The sequence below is a fragment of the Pteronotus mesoamericanus genome, unplaced genomic scaffold, assembly GCF_021234165.1.
Source record: "Pteronotus mesoamericanus isolate MK-2021 breed Mesoamerican mustached bat unplaced genomic scaffold, CSHL_Meso_final contig_20, whole genome shotgun sequence".
Taxonomy (NCBI): Eukaryota; Metazoa; Chordata; class Mammalia; order Chiroptera; family Mormoopidae; genus Pteronotus; species Pteronotus mesoamericanus.
In genome coordinates, this window is record NW_026555085.1 from 9,126,242 (window position 1) to 9,142,621 (window position 16,380).

Genomic DNA, 16,380 nt, shown 5'->3' on the forward strand with positions numbered 1-16,380 from the left:
CCATCGCCTGTGGTGGGTGACACTCAACTTTGCTTGCCTGCCAGTCAATGTAGGGACTCTTCCATGACCTTGTCCGAGGTCACTGAGAAAGGCTCAGTTGAGTTGGGGGGTAAGAGAGTGAACACTGAACGTCCCAGTACTTGGGGCCCTGCTCTTTATTCTCTCACCTTTGGCTCTAAAGCCAACAACAGATGCCAGGTAAATTAAAAAAACAAAAACAAAAAACAGCAGTTTATTTAAAAAATAACAAAACATGCAGGGCAGAGTGGACAGGCCCCAGAGTGTACAATCATGGAGAACTTAAAAACTCTGCTGGCCTCTCACCGGAAAGTCTGTGTACAGTTTCACATTATCTTTTGCTCCCCCATCACAAATCTCTCTCTCTCTCACACACACACACACACACACACACACACACACACACACACACACACCCCCCCTAGAGGGAGGAGCCTGATTCACATATTTGGCCATTTCCACCTGTGAGCCCAGAGCAACCTGGGGAGTGAGCGGTGAAGTCCTTGTTCTGGGCACAGGGAAACGGGATGGTGGGGGCCGAGGTGAGCTGGCTCAGTGGCAACGGCCTTCCCCTTCGCTTTCTCCCACCACCTCCTGGGAGGCAGGAAGCTTGCACCCTTCATCGGTTGGCCAAAGGGTGGCTGAGGCAGGAGACCGGCCCGGTCTCTGGGCTGGGCTGGGTCCTGGTAAATCAACAAGGTCTAGGACTTTGGGGGCACCCTTGGGACTTGCTTAGGAGTTCTGCAGTACCTGCCCTTTATCTCCTCACTCCCTTCCCCCAGGCAGTCCCTTCCCTACTGAGGTTTGAAGTAGGGGCCTGTCAGGCAAACAAAGGGATTGGGAGGCAGTTAAATCCTTGCCCCAAGGCAGGGCCCTGTTCCAGCTGAGACCTGAGTGCCCAGCCCTCTCACCACAGCTACACTCCAGCAAAGGCTGGGCCCGCCCTCTCTGGAAATGCCTATCCCAGTGCTGAGCCCCGACGCAGAAGCTCACCAGTGCTAGTAAGCTCAAATGGCCGAGGCCTGGACCTAGGAGAACCGTGTGGCATTCTCAACCGTATGATGGGGTAAAGGTCAGTCCTGCCAGCCCACACATGTCTTTGAACCATCAAATAAACCAGCTGTGCTCAGAACAGATGCCTCCCATTGCCAGGGTGCCTGCTCAGCTAGAGAACAGAGGTCCTGTCCTGAGCACGCACCTTGCTTGACAGGTAGCATGTAGCTGTAGGGGATGAAAGGCGAGGCAGGCCCCTGGCCCCCCACTCCCAGTTCCAGGGGAACCCAGGCATGGCAGGGTGCCCCAGGATAAGGGTGATGGAAGCCATCAAAGGTGGAGTGGGGAGCCGGCCCCACCTCACGTGCCCCTGGGGCAGTTCACCTTATTGTACTCGTCCATAAGCTGTTCATAAGGCACAGAGAGCTCTGACTCGGTGCTGGTGAAGGTGGACTCATCTGACGAGGGCAGCTCGCCCAAGTTCAGGGGCACCTCAGCCTCAGCCTCTTCCTGGGGCCTCTCCTCCCCAGTCAGGTTGTCCTCCAATGAGGACTTGGATGTCTCCTCGTCCAAGAGGCCAGTGTCCTCATTCACATAGGTGATGTTGGCGTTCGGGAAGATGAGTGGGTGGTAGTCCTGGGCATCCCACGGCTCACCCTCCTCACTGATTCGGTCCAGCTGGTTAGCAAAGACTTCAGAGGTGGGGGAACCATCCTCGGGGGGCTCCGCCCCAGCCTCCTCACTGGGGGGTCGTGACACATGGCCTTTGCTCCTTAGTGTCTGAGACACCTCTTCTAAGCTGGGCACCCGGTTCTTAGAGTAGAACACCAGGGGGGCCAGGGAGGCGGGGACGTCTGTCAGCCCGCCCCCCTGAGGCCCTGGCCCTGGCCCTGGCCCTGGCCCGGGTCCTGGTCCTGTTCCCGGTCCCACTACCGGTCCAGGTCCCATCCCTAGGACCTTCTCCCCACCCCCGCTCGTCTTCATTGCCTTCTTCCCAATCTGCTTGATGAGGTCGTTGTAGGTCTCTTCCTTTTTAGACAGAAAGCTGAAAATGTTGACATCCTTGGACCCTGTGCTCCCTGCCATCTGCAGAGCCTTTTTGGAGTGTGGGGAGCTCTCGAAGGACTCTTTTCGCCGCCGTCGCCGCTTCTTAATGGCTTTGTGGACCTCCACAAACATGCTCACCTTCCAGTTGACAAAGAGGGACAGCCAGGCCAGCCCCAGGTAGATCCAGAGCTCCACAAAGTAGCGGTACAGGGCGTGGTAGTTGGCACTGGGGTTCACACCTGAGGACAGAACAGGAAGCCCAGAGGGTCGGGAGAGGGTCAGTGGGATCCAGAAACACTCAAAGGCCAAAGCTGTTATCTGAGGATGGGCGCAGGGCCAGAACACAGAAGGGGACACACTGAGAAAGGAAGGAGGCCTGCTCTAAAAGCTGGATTGTCCCATCGTTCTGAAGGGCTTTTCCCAGTCCCCCACCTGCCAGAGCCTCAGTTTCCTCAGCTGCCAGAAGTCAGGAGAATGGTTTGCGGGGGGTGAGGGAGGTTCAGGGAACAGTCCATGAATGTTTGCCTTTCAGTTAGTCACCTACCCCTCCAGCTAGCTGTTTTGTGTACTTTTTTTGGTGTATATGTTATAGTTCAGTTAAAACAGGATGGAAATGAACTGAGAGGGCTCTGACACCTTCAGTGAGGGGATGGACTCATGGGTTCAATAGAAATGAGGCTGGTGGTTGGGCCGAGAGGACTGTGGGCACTGGTCCCGAGAGGAAATACTCTGGACAGCCTTGATTCTCCTTCGGTGAGGTCTGGCCTGCCTCCTGATTTCCTGTCTCTGCCCTCCTCGGCTTGGTTCCTCCCATGGCCAGACTTCTGACACCTGCTCCCGGGTCTCCCTCCACAGTTCTGGCTGCTCTCCTACACTCCAGAATTATCTGAGATACATACATCTTTCCTCTTCTGGCCTGTTGATCTGTATCATTAGGTATCCTGAGCTTCGCCCCCTCCCCCTTGGGAGGCTGGGAACAACCTGGAAAAGGGACTGGAGCGGGGCTCCCTTAGGGCAGGACTGCACCTCCCTCGGCAGACTCGAGGCTCCCCGAAGGCAGAGGCTGTGTCCCCCCCCATGGACAGGAGGTGCTGCCGCCCTTACTCCGGGTCTCGGGCATAAGCAGGTTATGATGACAACCAGGACACCCACTCATGTAGCTGGGCCTGCTCCTCAGCACTGATGAAGAGTGACTCATTTGATTTTTCCCCTGCTCTGGGAGGGAGGTGCTGCATGTTTGGGGTTTCTGGTTTGTTTTTTAAGCCAGTTTTACAGACAAGGACACTGGGGCAGAGGTTTAGTGTCTTGCTGGAGCTGAGAAAGTACACTTAAATACCCTGCTGTGCTTCTCCAGTACAAAGGTTTCTCCTTTGCCTGCACTGGGCTCCAAAGGCTACACAACGGCAGGGTTGTGCCTCTGTCTAAATTTATCCCCGAAAACAGCAGGCCCGGATCTGCCAGGTCGGTGGAGTGTTCAGGCCTCTTTTCTGTTCCTCCCCAACTCAGCCACCCCCTCTCAGCATTCCGAGTCTCCACTTACAATGGGGCAAAAGGGTAGTGACCTGCCCCTGCCCCCTGAGGGGAGGAGGGGAGATCAGAGGCCCCCGAGGCAGAGGCTGAGGTCAACGGGGCAGGGCGGCAGGCACTGGGGGAACAAAGACTGGGGCAATGCGGCCAAACGGAGTGTCAAGAAGATAAAGAACCAGGATGCTGTGCAGGCCACAGGCACAAATATTAGAGTGACCGAGTGACTGGACAGACAAAGGGGCCAAAGAATCTTATCTCCTGCCTGGATTAAAGAGGGTAGGGGTAGAAGGGAGTGTCTGGGCCCCAGCAGCTTGGGAGAAGGCCTCCCTTAGGTTTAAGCTGCCTGTGGCAAAAGCAAAGTTTCGGGCCTCTGAGCCAAGCCTCTGGGCAGCTCCCTCAGCTCCTATAAATGATGGAAGGAAGGCAGCTCTGTGACAGGGAGGGGCCGTGGCTCAGGCCAGGGTCTCCCTGGACAACAGGCACAAACCCTGCCGGTGGAAGGCCTTACCCCCTCCCTAGTACACCGGAGTCCAGGAGGTGGGTGCTCCTGCGTCTTTCCCCGTCCTCAGTCTGCTAGGGAGAGATCGGATGCTAAACACAGAGAGAGGAAAGGAGGAGAGGAAAGCCATATCCCAAGAAAGGGAAATAGGAGTCTTCTGCGATCACTCTGTTCCTTGGTTTCTTCTTGCAACTGGCAGGGTGGGGTAGGACCCCACTAGGTGGAGGAAGTGCCCAGGACACAAATGCCCACTAGGGGTCCCAGTGAAAGTCAGCTGAATTGAGGTTGGAGAAGCAAGCAGAGAAAGAGAAGGTGAGGAGGCAGAGACAAGGGGGGAGGCAGGACTCACCAGCCACAAAGTCGCCAAAGCCGATGGTGGAGATGGTGATGAAGGAGTAGTAGAGGCCCTCGATGTAGTCCCACTCCTCAGTCACCATGAACACAAAGGGTGGGATCACCAGGTGGACCAGGACGCCCCACACAATGAAGATGGCTGTGCACGTAATTTGTGCCTTCCGCTGATGGGGTGGTGGGGAGACCAAGTCAGACAGCAGTGGAGACTAGGGGATCCCAGCAGGGATGCCCAGAGGGCTGGAAAAGTGGCTAGAGAGGAGGCTAGCAGAGCACCACACCCGGGAAGAGGCTTACTACTCAGGAAAGGAGGGAAGGGGCAATGTTCCCAGCCTGACCCCGAAGGGCAGGGTGCTTTTGCCATCTAACACCTCTGTCCAATTCTTGGGTCCTTCCCACCCTCCATCTCCTACCTGGGTCCCCTCATCTCCGCCCAGAACCTAGGGTTAGGGACATACCAGGCTCACGCCTCTCTTGGTGAGGAACTGGCCCAGCCGCTTCGCTCGTCCCCCGAAGAACTTGCCCAGGGCACTGATCCATGTCAGGCAGAGTGGCACCCCAAAGAGGCCATAGAAGACACAGAAGAGACGACCAGCAGGAGTCTTGGGGGCCACGTTGCCATAGCCTGAGGAAGAGGAAGAGAGAAGCTAAGAACGGTGTGTGTGGGTAATGGATCCAGACTCAGAGTGACCCTGCCTCTTTCTCTCTCTCTCTTTCACACACACACACACACACACACACACACACACACACACACACACACACACACAGCTGGAGGGAGGCCCATTCTCTAATATCACTTGTTATTGGTCTGATGCCAATGCTTAGGAACTGACATTTCCTCTGATCACACTATGATCATGATTACGTATAACAATTACAATGGGATGGGGCTGTTCCTGCCATCGCATTGGGAGCTCACTGAAGGCCCACTGCTGCTGAAGTCAAGCTGGCATCTAATTCCCCTCCCTCTGAATCTGGGCTTTAGTGATTTGCTTGACAGTAACAATGGGCAGGCTCAGTCTAAGAAGACTGCTGCTTCTCCCCTTGATCTTCTGAAAGGCTCACTTTTGAGATTTTCCTTCCTGCAACCCAGCTGCCACATTGTGAGATGACCACACCATTGTGTTTTCATCCCCAGCTGAGCTCCCAGCCAATGGGCAGCCTCAACTACCAAACATGTGATGGAAGAAGATACCACGAACGTCTGCCAGTGAGGCTTTCGGGCAACTCTGGCACCAGCCACCACAATGGCTACTGCCTGAGAGGCCTCAAGCAAGAACTGACCAGTTGAAACCAGTCAACCCACAGAATGGTGAAAGGTAAGAAGTTACGTTTTAGCCACTAACTTCTGAAGTGGCTGCTTATGCAGCCACCCATAGATAACCAAAACACACACCCAGCTTGGCAAGCAAGCCCAGGCTGGGTGTGTACAGTGTGCAACCTGTGCAACCCCCTGCATGGCTGACTATCAGGCCATGTCATTTCAAGAGCCCAGGTCAGGACTCCTGAATACAGTCTCTCAGGCATGACCAGTCACCAAGGATTAACTAAATCCCCAGGAAAAGTGTCAAAAGAACAGGTTGCAAATGACCCAGTTTTACCTTGACAAGGCCATGTGACCAGGACTGTATTCCTATAAGGCTCTGTGGAGCTAGAGCATGGGAGTGGGCATCCTGAAGGTCCCCGAAGACTTACCGATGGTAGTTATGACAGTGGCTGCAAAAATCATTGCATTGGGCCAGTTCCAGTTGTTGAAGGTCTGGTTCCCTGTGATGGCCACGCCCTGATCTGCAGCATGAGATACCACCTAAAAAGAGAGAAAGTGAAGATCAAAGGAGGCCAGGCTAGCCGATGATTTCTAAGTGGCAACACTCTATTAAACTCCTTATAAGCATTCTCATTTAATCATCACCGTAACAAGTGGTATTACTGCCTCCATTTTATAGATGACAAAACACTTTACAGAGGATCAGAGAGGTTAAGTGATTTGCCCAAGGTCACACAGCTGTTAAATAGAGTTGCTCCTTGACTTACAACGGGATTATATCCCGATAAGCCCATCATAAGTTCATACGTCGAAAATGCATTTAATGCACCTAACCTACTGAACATCACAGCTTAGCCTAGCCTACCTTAAACATGTGCATAACACAGTTTTCAAGAAACACTGGCAACACAGTGCACTATAGAGAGTTGATTGTTGACCCTCGTGATCTCAGGGCTGACTAGGAGGTGTGGCTCGCTGCTGCCCAGCATCACAAGGGTATCCTACTGCATATCACTAGCCTAGGAAAAGCTCAAAATTCAAAATTCAAAGTACAGTGTTTGCAGAATGCCTATCACGTTAACACCATATAAGTCAGAAAATGGTAAGTCAAGCTCTAGGCAACCTGGCTCCCAAGTCCATCTTCTAACTGAGTGTGTGCTTCTCAAACTTACTAACATGCCCCAGGATCACCTGGAGAGCTTGTTAAATGCAGACAGCTGGGCACCACCAGAGCCTCAGTCAGTAGGTCTGGGAAGGGGTCCAAGAATGTGCTTTTCTAACAAGTTCCCAGGTGATGCTGAAGCTACTAGTCCAGGGATCACACTTTGAGAACCACTACGCTGGACCGCTCTGCCTCTTGAAGAGGGCAGAGATGACGCAGGCACACAGGAGGACCCTTAAGCCATACCCAGTCCTCCACGGAGAAATGTTCTACTGTAAGGTTGGACTGGGAGGGACCCTCATACCCTCTTCGCCCCCAGTGTCTGGATGCCTGTGACAGCCAAGCTCAGTGTCCTCTTGGATCTGTCCTCCAAGGCCTCCGTTTTCCTATGCCTGGGACTCTGTCCTCTCCCCCTTCCCTACCTTCTCTGGAGTCCTTTATCTCAGCCCTGGGCTGGGCAATTTCAACATCTGGGACAGGACAGATCATCAGGTATATACATTTCAGAGTGACTCAAAGTTGCACTGGCAGTCCCCACCGAGCCTCCAGCAACTGTGGGCAGCAGATGAAAGGCCGTCTGGGGAAGTCCAGGGAGAGGCCCCAGGGGAGGTCTTATCTCCTAGGAACACTGATAGCTGCCAAACCTGTTTCCACTTGACCAGACCCCTGTCTCTACCAGGGGTGTCCAACCTTTTGGAGTCTCTGGGCCACACTGGAAAAGGAAGAGTTGTCTTTGGCCACACATTAAATACATTGTGACATGTAATCACTAAAAAAAATCTCATTATGTTTTAAGTAAACTTATGATTTTGTATTGGGTCGCATTCACAACCATCCGGGATAACATGTGGCTCGTGGGCTGGATGCTCCTGCAACTCATCCTTCAGTTCTGCCTCCATTCACCCCACCCTACCAATGGCAGGGCCTGGACCCCAGAAGGCAGCTCGCAAGGGCCAGGATCTGCTCCAAACCTGGGGCTCCAGGTCTGCCCCCAAGGAGGGCCCTGAATGTCCCATCCAGTCCAGATATCAGGAACTCAGCCATATTCCCTATAAAAAAATCAAGCCTAGGCACTGAGGGAAGACAGCAAGGGATGGAAGCAGGAGAGAGACAGGAAAACCATAGTTTTTTTTAACCCACCTGCGGCATGACTTAAGTTTGGTGGGGAAAGGGAATGGGCAGGTTGTTCTGAAGGAACATGCAGTCTGCAGCAGCAGCAGCAGCAGGCCCATGTAAACGGATCTACAGACACTTCAAAGAATTTTCCATGATGCCATGCTTGTCTGACAGGCCATCACATACCACTTCCCTGCTTCTTTGCGGCATTTCCAGAGCATCTCTGCAGGCCGTGAGAGGCTGTCTTCGGCCCTGCCCACAGAGAGCTGGCTGTCTAGCTAGCCAGGTCAAATGCATGTGAATGTGCCAGGACATTTTGATATGAATAGGCCAACATGAGAGCTAAAACCAATATGAAGGTCCATCCAAAAGGTTTCCTAAAAAATGACATCTGCACTCAAAGCAGGACAATGAGGCCGTGTCCTAATGTTGAACAAATGGCAGGGCAAACTGAACCACTCAAACATCCATCTTAGGGTGAAGACTAGAGCACAGTTAATTGTCAGTGATGAAAAGAGCACACGAGGATACCTGTAAGTGGGAATTGTACCACTGACCAGGAAGAGCTGTGCCTGAAGTGCCGCCTCTGGTCATTCCCATAGAATCCCAGGGGAACGGAAAAAATTTCAGGAGACTAGCTACCCCTATTCTCATACAAACAAAAAGGGTGGATTCTGGAAATGCCAACCAGAACGAACTCCTGAAGGCTTCTCAACAGCAGAACGTGTGACACACTCAGAGAGGAAGCGGTGGGCACTGAACACCGACGCAGGGTCAAGTTACCGGCACAAGAACAAGTCACGCTCAGCGAAGTGCATCTCCCTCTCCAAAGGGGTTGCAAAGCCTTGAAACTGGGTGGAATGCGGTAAATCTAGATTTAGCAAGGCAGCTGAACACATGGATTTAAAGACGTTCATGTGGACAAGACAGAGAGATGTAGGGTAGAGCTGGCATTTATTTGCGTCCATTTAAAAGCAGGTAAAGAACAAGAAGTATTGATCATTATCAACCTGGTCTGAGGTCACCACTATCATGCCAAAGGCCTGGCTTCCTCAATATTTTAACCAACAACACCATGAGGACTGAGACGGACCAGTCTGCAAAGAATGTAAAATTGGGGACGAGGCTGGGATGGTAAGATAGCTAACACACTGCAATGATAATTTGAGACTCAGAATCATCTGTACCGGAAAACTGGGCCTGAATTAATAATATATGACTATCTTTTAAGTTTTTCATGTCTTACACTTTGGGTTAGAAAAGGCCAGTACAGGACTGAAGGGAAAAGTCCCTGAGTTTCAGCTGAGCACAAACCAGCAAGCACTAGGGTGGCTACCAAAAGAAAAGTAAACACGTCTTGGGCCTTGTCAGCATATCACCTATTCAGGGCAGGGAGGATTGTTCTCTCAGGGTCAAGCAACACAGGGGGCACTCTGTTCCATGCTGGGTGACTTCGCACGATATGTTAACTAATATGTTAACCAACAGGCCAAGGTCCAGGAGGGAGCAGGGGTGGCATTTTTAGCTATCTCAGAAAGGGCTGTCCTCAGCAGTTGTCCATTTCTGATAACGAAAGGTGTTTAGAACAAGGGTGAGTACCATACATCAGGGGTGCTGAGGGTGTGGCTGAACAGGGGTTTTCACCTGAGGGTGGTGGCGTACTCTGGAAGTGTTTAGAAATGCCGCCTGGTGGGCGGGGGGGCAGGGAGGGGGAGGATTGTGTCAGGCACCAGGGAAAGAGCAGTGAAGAGATGAAATCCATTCTAGTGATGGCGGGGGTGCTGCTGGTACTGAGTGGGCAGGGACCAGAGAGGCTAAATGCTGTGTGGTTCACAGGAGAGCCCCCCACCCTGCTGGCCAACACTGCTCCCACTGAGAGCCACTGGCTTGCCAAAGGTGTTATGTGACTTGAGAATCATTTAGGAAAGGCTAAAGAGACAAGAAACATAAGAGCTGGCAAAATAGGTAACCTAAGTGGGCAGTATTTTGAGGCAGAAAAGCAGAGCTTCCTGCCATTTACCCCGTGATAGGGCGCAGCCCGCAGCCTCAGCCTCTGGGACTGAGTTATCAGGGAGCCATAGCCACATGACCTCTATTGTCTCTCAAGGTCACCCAGAGAGGGATGGGCAAAGGGGTCACCCTGCAGGGTCTCACACTCCTGCGGCCAGAAGTGTCGCTAACCCTTAGAAAGATCCAGTGACAGTACTGAAGCCTATGTGTCAGGGGGGGAAATTGAGGCTGAGAGGGTAAGTAGCAGAACTGGGATGGGTTCTAGAGGGCCTGGTTGCCAGTCAGCACAGTTCCCACCTCCCTCCCTTCAGTGCTGCCTGCCCTGGGCACCCCAGCGCCCCCTGAAGTTGCCTCCTCTCTGCCCCTGAGTCGGAGCATTGGCCTGGGAATCAGCAGGGCTCCATCTCAATGCTGGGGAGAGAAGCAGGATTCTAGTGCTGCTGCCTGTTAGACACCCCTCGCTGGGGCCTGCAGATCTCTAACCCAAGAGGCTCTTCCTTCAATTCTGCCAGGCATCGCTTGACGGGTGAAGAAAGCTTGGCTTGGGGCAAAGGTCCCAATGTGAACTTGGGGTGTCTGTTCCCTGTTCCCACCACATGTAGCTGTGACTCTGGTCGGGATGACACACTGGTTACGGTCAGGGTCACACAGGCGGAGGAGGAGGTCTGCCAGAACAGAGGGGCTGACCCAGGCTGAGGTCATCCCTGGGGTAGGAGGCGTGGTGCGGGGGAGCCTGGCCAACATCCAGTTAGACCGAGTGTCCTGTCCCCAGGGTTATAGAAACAGCTTTCGCAGGGGGAGATGGCCCCTGCTCACTCGCAGGATTCTTTAACTTGGCTCCCGAATTCACACAAGACAATATTTTCATTTTCCACATAACCCTGGAGAGTGACAAGAGGGAGACCCTGCACACTGTCCAGGCCCTGCTCTTGTTTGGGGGCGGAACAGAGCTCCCCGCTGCCCCGGTCACCCTCATAATAAAGCAGCTGTGATTTATGGAGGATTTACTATGCTACAAGTGTTATGCTAAGCACTTCACAAGCCCTTAGCTCTTTTAACGAGGACAGAATCTTGCTGGGAAGAAGCTATAATTTTTTCCACTTTACAAATGAGGATTTAAGGCTTAGAGGTTAAGTAGCCTAAGGTCAGAATGCTAAAAGCAATGAAGCCAGGAGAGCCCTGCCCATCTGGGTCCAAGCTAGTCCAAGCCACTGTCACCCTACCCACTTCCCACAAAGGCCACAGGAAGGAGGCCGGAGCATACTTCCACCCCTTCGCACCAGCTGAAAAAACAGTGCCCTCAAACCAGTCCGTCCACTCTGATAGAGCTCAGCAGTCCCCTGGCTGGCCCTCCAGGAGGCCAAATTCATGCCTTTGCATTGGGCTTCAGGCAACCAGCTGTCCTCAACCCTCCCTCCTGGGCTCTCCCTGTTCGTGAAATCTGGGTTCCCGGACAGCTTCTCATCCTCGGGGACTGGGGTTTCCCATGCAAAGGCAGCTGCCCCGTCTCCCCTTCCTGGAGAGACTCATCCTGACGAGTGGGCAGCTCTGGAGAAGGCACATCCAGGGATCGGGAAACAATGCCCCCCTCCAGACAAGGCAGCTGGGGCTGAGGTCGGGCGGGCAGGGTGGGGGAGACCAAAGGAAGGGTGGCAGCCTTTCTGGGGATGGTGGCTATCTGGCACCCACAGGGCGACTCCCACCCTGCCTCCAGTTCCTCTGGCAGACATCGCACACAGAAGGCATTACATGGGGATCACAGAGCTCCTTCCTGTTACGCAGGCAGGCTTTCGGACTGGGCCCATGGACTGCTGGTACACCATCCTGGGCTGCGTTCATCCTTGACGCCTAGGAATGCCACCTAGGCTCGCCTGGTCCTCTGGCTGGGAAGGGGAAATGATGCTAAGGGCTTCGTGCATGGGGTGCGGCAGCCCAGAGAGACCCTTTACCATTCCTCTCACCCAGCAGTCCCAGTCACCCTGTGAGGTGGACGTGGCTTATTAAAACAGTCGATATTGGAATACTAGCTGATAAATGCTCACTTAGTACATGACTGGCACCAATGGAAGCATTTTAACTCTGCTCTCTGAAATCTTTACAACCCTATAATATAGGTACTATTACAGTAGCTCCCTTATCCAAGGCAAATACATTCCAAGACCCTCAGTGGATGCCAGAAACCATGGATAGTACCAAACCTTAAATACACTATGTTTTTTCCTACACACTCAGTTTTCACTTAAAGGAATGGCTTCTCTTTGATGTGTCTGAATTGCCAGTATCACTAATCTTGCACTTTGGGGACATCATGAACTAAAACGAAGGCGACCTGAACACAAACACCTCACACACAAGATAGTCAATCTGATAACGGAGACGGCCACAAAGTGACTAACAGGTGCGTTTCAACACAGTGTGGACACGTTGGACAGAGGAATGATTCGCGTCCCAGGCAGGATGGAGCAGGCGACGAGGGATTTTATCACACTACCCAGATTGCCATGCAACTTAACACTTATGAATTGTTTATTTTTGGAACTTTCCACTTTGTATTTTGGACTATAGTTGAATGTGAAGAAAAGTGCAGATAGCAAAACCACGGATAAGGGGTAACTACTGCACCCCCATTTACTGGTGAGAGAAATGAGGCACGGAGGCTAATTAAGTAACTTGCCCAAAGTCACAGCTACTCAGTGGTGGAGCTGGGGTGTGGATCGTGGTAGTCCAGCTAGTAACCACTGAGAGGTGGGGTCGGGGGTCGGGGGGCTATTAGGCTACAAGGAGTGAAGCCAAGTCTCTGGAACACAACTTCCCAGGCAATTGCAAGGGAGATACCCACAGGAATGGAGATTCCCCTAGAAGGTAAACCGTGCAAGGGCAGGACGCTTATGTTTTCTTTTCCACTACTATATTCTCAGAGCCTAGAATACTGCCTGGCACATAGTAGGTGCTCAATAAATATTTGTTAAATGAGTGAATTAAGTTGAGTGAATGAGGGTATGCTCTCTGGCCTGAACTAATTCATTCTCTCATGTCTTTCCTTCAACCTCCCCAGCATCATTCTGAAGTTGGGTTTTAACTAAATTCATCATTAACAAGGTGGAAGCCTTTATCGAGCAAGAAGATAGGAAGCAGAATCAGACCCCAGCAAGAGTGGGGCTTGGTAGGGTCAGGGGATGGAGGCAAGGGATGCTGACACCAGCAGCATCCAACTGGTATCAGGAAGTAGGGGCTGGGGCTGGGGCTGGTCACCAGGCTGTAAGAAGAGGGCAGGGGCTGAAGGTTCTAGGGTCTGGGGCTGGGATAGGAGAGAGGTGAGGGAGTCAGGTAATAGCTCCCTCGTCCAAGAGGGCAGAGCAAGGGCAGTGGGACTAGGAAGAGTCCCTCGGGTGACCAGAGACTGTCCTTCCTGCAGGAAGGGGAGGCCTGTCCTCTCCGGAAAATCTCCAAGAGAACAGAAAGACAGACCCCGGTCCTCTCCCTGGCAGAGGCTCATGGAAATGTGGGACTGACCTTGGTGTGAATTTAAAGGGGTCTCTCAATTGCTAGGACCCATCAGCCTATCAGCCTCAGTCTCTCCATCTGCCAAAACTAACACTTACTCTGAACATGTGAAAAGTACCTACCACATTGCAAGCACTGAGTAAATGCGCCTGCAATTAGAGTTATGATCGTCTGTGTTTGTCAGGAAACCAGACCCTGTAAGTGACTTGAGACCCAGAGGGAAAGACTGCTTGTCCCCAAGAATAAATAAAAGGTTTCCTTCCCTGCTCTTGGAGGAACAGGCCTCGGTGAGAACAGGGATACTGTCCCCAAGCTTACTTGCACAATGCCACCTCTTCCCAATTTTCCCCGTTGAGCAGTGAAAACTGTCCTTTCTCAGTCTGATCAGTTGGCTTCTTCAGGCCACAGGGTGACTTCTCCAACACTGACGAGGGCCAAAAAAATGTCATGGGTGGACAGAGGAACTGAAGCTCAGCAGGTGTTCCCCAGGTGTCCCTCAGGTGTCCCCAGGCCACTGGACAGCTGGAGTCCAGGGACCTGGGGGAACGGGAGGTGTTTGTTAAAAAGCTCTCCCTGGACCCAGCAGAGGGGAGGAGAAACAGAGGCACGCCTCAGATGTCCTGCCTCACCCCTCACAAGGCCCACCTCTCCTGACCTGTCACCCAAAGGCTCCCAGCTGCCCTGACCAGTTTCGTGCACAGCCAAGCAAGGCAGGCAGGCCGCAGAAAACAATGCCACATGCGGGGACCCCCCCTTCCACCCCACAGTGCTCTCTAAGTGAGGCAGAGCCTGGGGACCACAGAGACTTCTCTGAACCCCAGTCCTGACCTCCTGACCAGCTGCCTCCACCTCACAGGGCAGCCAGTGCCCACCCCTGTCCCCCCACCCATCTCCGTGCTGGGCTCTCTGTGTGTCTATATCTGTCTGTATGTCCATCTGGGCACTAACAAGGAACCCTCTCTGGGCAGGGGGCCAAGAGTAGTGTCGAGGCCCCACAACTGAGTGGGTAAGGGAGGTTTGAACAGGACAGACTGAGCACTTTTCAGGCAAGTATTTGCAGTTTGGGCTTGTTTGAAACAATGGTTTCAAATTCTTTAACACCAGAAACTCACAAAAAGATAAAGAGTGGAGGGGGAGGACCCCAGATCCCATGTACTGGGACTCCCTCCAACACCCTGCAGCAGGAGCAGTTTCCGAGGGGGAGTGGAGGGGGCTGAGGGGCTGGTGAGTCCAGCTGTCAGTCCCCACCTAGTCATCCTTCCTCTGGCGGGGGCTGCGGGGGGTCCAAAGCATCTTGCAGAGAAGGTGAACCCCTGTTAACTTTTATTACAGAGACAAATTAGAAGCTCTATTAGCTAATCCTGCAATTATCTTCACTCCCTCTCTCTCCATCTCCCTGACTGACTAAACTTTCCCTCAAGGGGGGCTGGGATTGTTTTCAGGGGAGGAAACTGAGGCCTGGCACGCCCAGACACCACACGGCCATTGAGGCAGCGGCTTTCAGTTCAGGCTGACAGAATGCCCGGGCCGCCCTCGCAGGTGGTCTGTGAGGCCACCCCGGGCTCGGCCATAACACGCTCCACAGGCGATTCTGAGGTGCAGCCACTGACACAGTGGAGGGTGAGGGGTGTGGGCGCTGGGCTCAGGCCTTTTATCTCCCTGAGGAGGGAGGATTTGAGGGCAGAGGGAAGGCATCCATGGTATTCACTGCCTTCCCGCCTCAGCCCAGGTGACCAGGGTGTGGCTCAGACACAGGCCCAGTTTATGAGCCGGGTACTGGCGAGGGCCCAGCAGTACATGCTGATACCTGTGCCAGCTGCCGGTCCAGCTCGCCCAGGCCCTGTCTCTCCCAGGGAAGGAATGGGTGTCTGGGGGCACAACGGCAGCGGCCCAAGGGGACAGGGCAAGATGCCTCCATTGATAACAGACCTCAGCTATTGCAACGAGGACTTTGTTAAATTTTCAGGTTCACTCCAGTACCTACCCCAATAGTTATGTTTTCAGAAGAGAGAAGGAAAGAGAAATTATTGCCCCAAATCTGAAAACCCAGACAACCTCATTAGGCAACGGGGGATGTGGGACACCATCCCCACCCTCAATTGGACACCGTAGGGGTCCCTGTCACCACTGCTGCTGCTTAACTTGGACTGCACGGCGAGATCATCCGGGGGAGCCTAGGAAAACACTCATGTCTGGGTCCAGCCCCCGGAGAGTCAGACATGCTCGAAAGCTGCTCCAGGTGACTCTAATATAGGCGGCCAATTTCAAAACCACTGTCCTAGCCCCAAACCCTCCTCTTTCCTTGTCAGGGGGAAGACCCAGGGCTGGCCCTCCCTGGAGTTAGCAGGCAGGCCACAGAAGCCTGTCTTATCTACCTCTGGGCTCTCTCCTCACCTGCCCTCCTGGGCCATCTCTCAGCAGCCCTTGCGGAGGCCAGAGGCACTGGCAGGTCTCACGCTCACAGGGATAAGCCCAAGCCAGATGTGAGCACATTTTCAGCAGAAACCTCTGGGTTTCCGACTTTCTCAGGCCCGGGAGCCCTGTCCTCACTCAGGAGGGACAATGAAAACAAAGGAGGTGACCCTGCCCCCATTGTTCTCAGCTGGGACGGTAACCCCCTGGCAGCGGGGCGCCCCTCCCGTGGGAGTCAAGCCCAGAGCAGAGCTTCACAGGACTGGGCTGACCTGGGAGGGCTGCAGGTTTGGCTAAAGCAAACAGTGAAGGCCTGGCAGGGTCTGAGCTCAGGACGGGAGCTCCGCAAGCATTTTCAGGCACCTGGAGGGCCCAGCTGATTAGTTAGACTGAGACCCTCTGCCCTGAGGACACAGGGAGCTTCTTGGCGAGGCCCAGGCCCACAACACCGCTGGCTGAGGTTTGGCCCTG

General features: G+C 53.4%; 1 protein-coding gene across 1 annotated transcript in view; it reads right to left on the reverse strand.

Moving 5' to 3' along the window:
* Positions 1–240: 240 nt before the first annotated feature.
* KCNK5 (potassium two pore domain channel subfamily K member 5) overlaps positions 241–16,380 on the reverse strand; it is a 36,545-nt gene continuing 20,405 nt past the window's right edge. Inside the window, exons 2-5 of the mRNA XM_054569320.1 lie at positions 6,134–6,245; positions 4,894–5,060; positions 4,434–4,602; positions 241–2,297 (exon numbers count right to left, since the gene is read on the reverse strand). Coding sequence (XP_054425295.1) covers positions 1,372–2,297; positions 4,434–4,602; positions 4,894–5,060; positions 6,134–6,245 — 1,374 coding nt within the window. The 3' untranslated portion in view covers positions 241–1,371. The remainder of the gene's footprint in view (positions 2,298–4,433; positions 4,603–4,893; positions 5,061–6,133; positions 6,246–16,380) is intronic.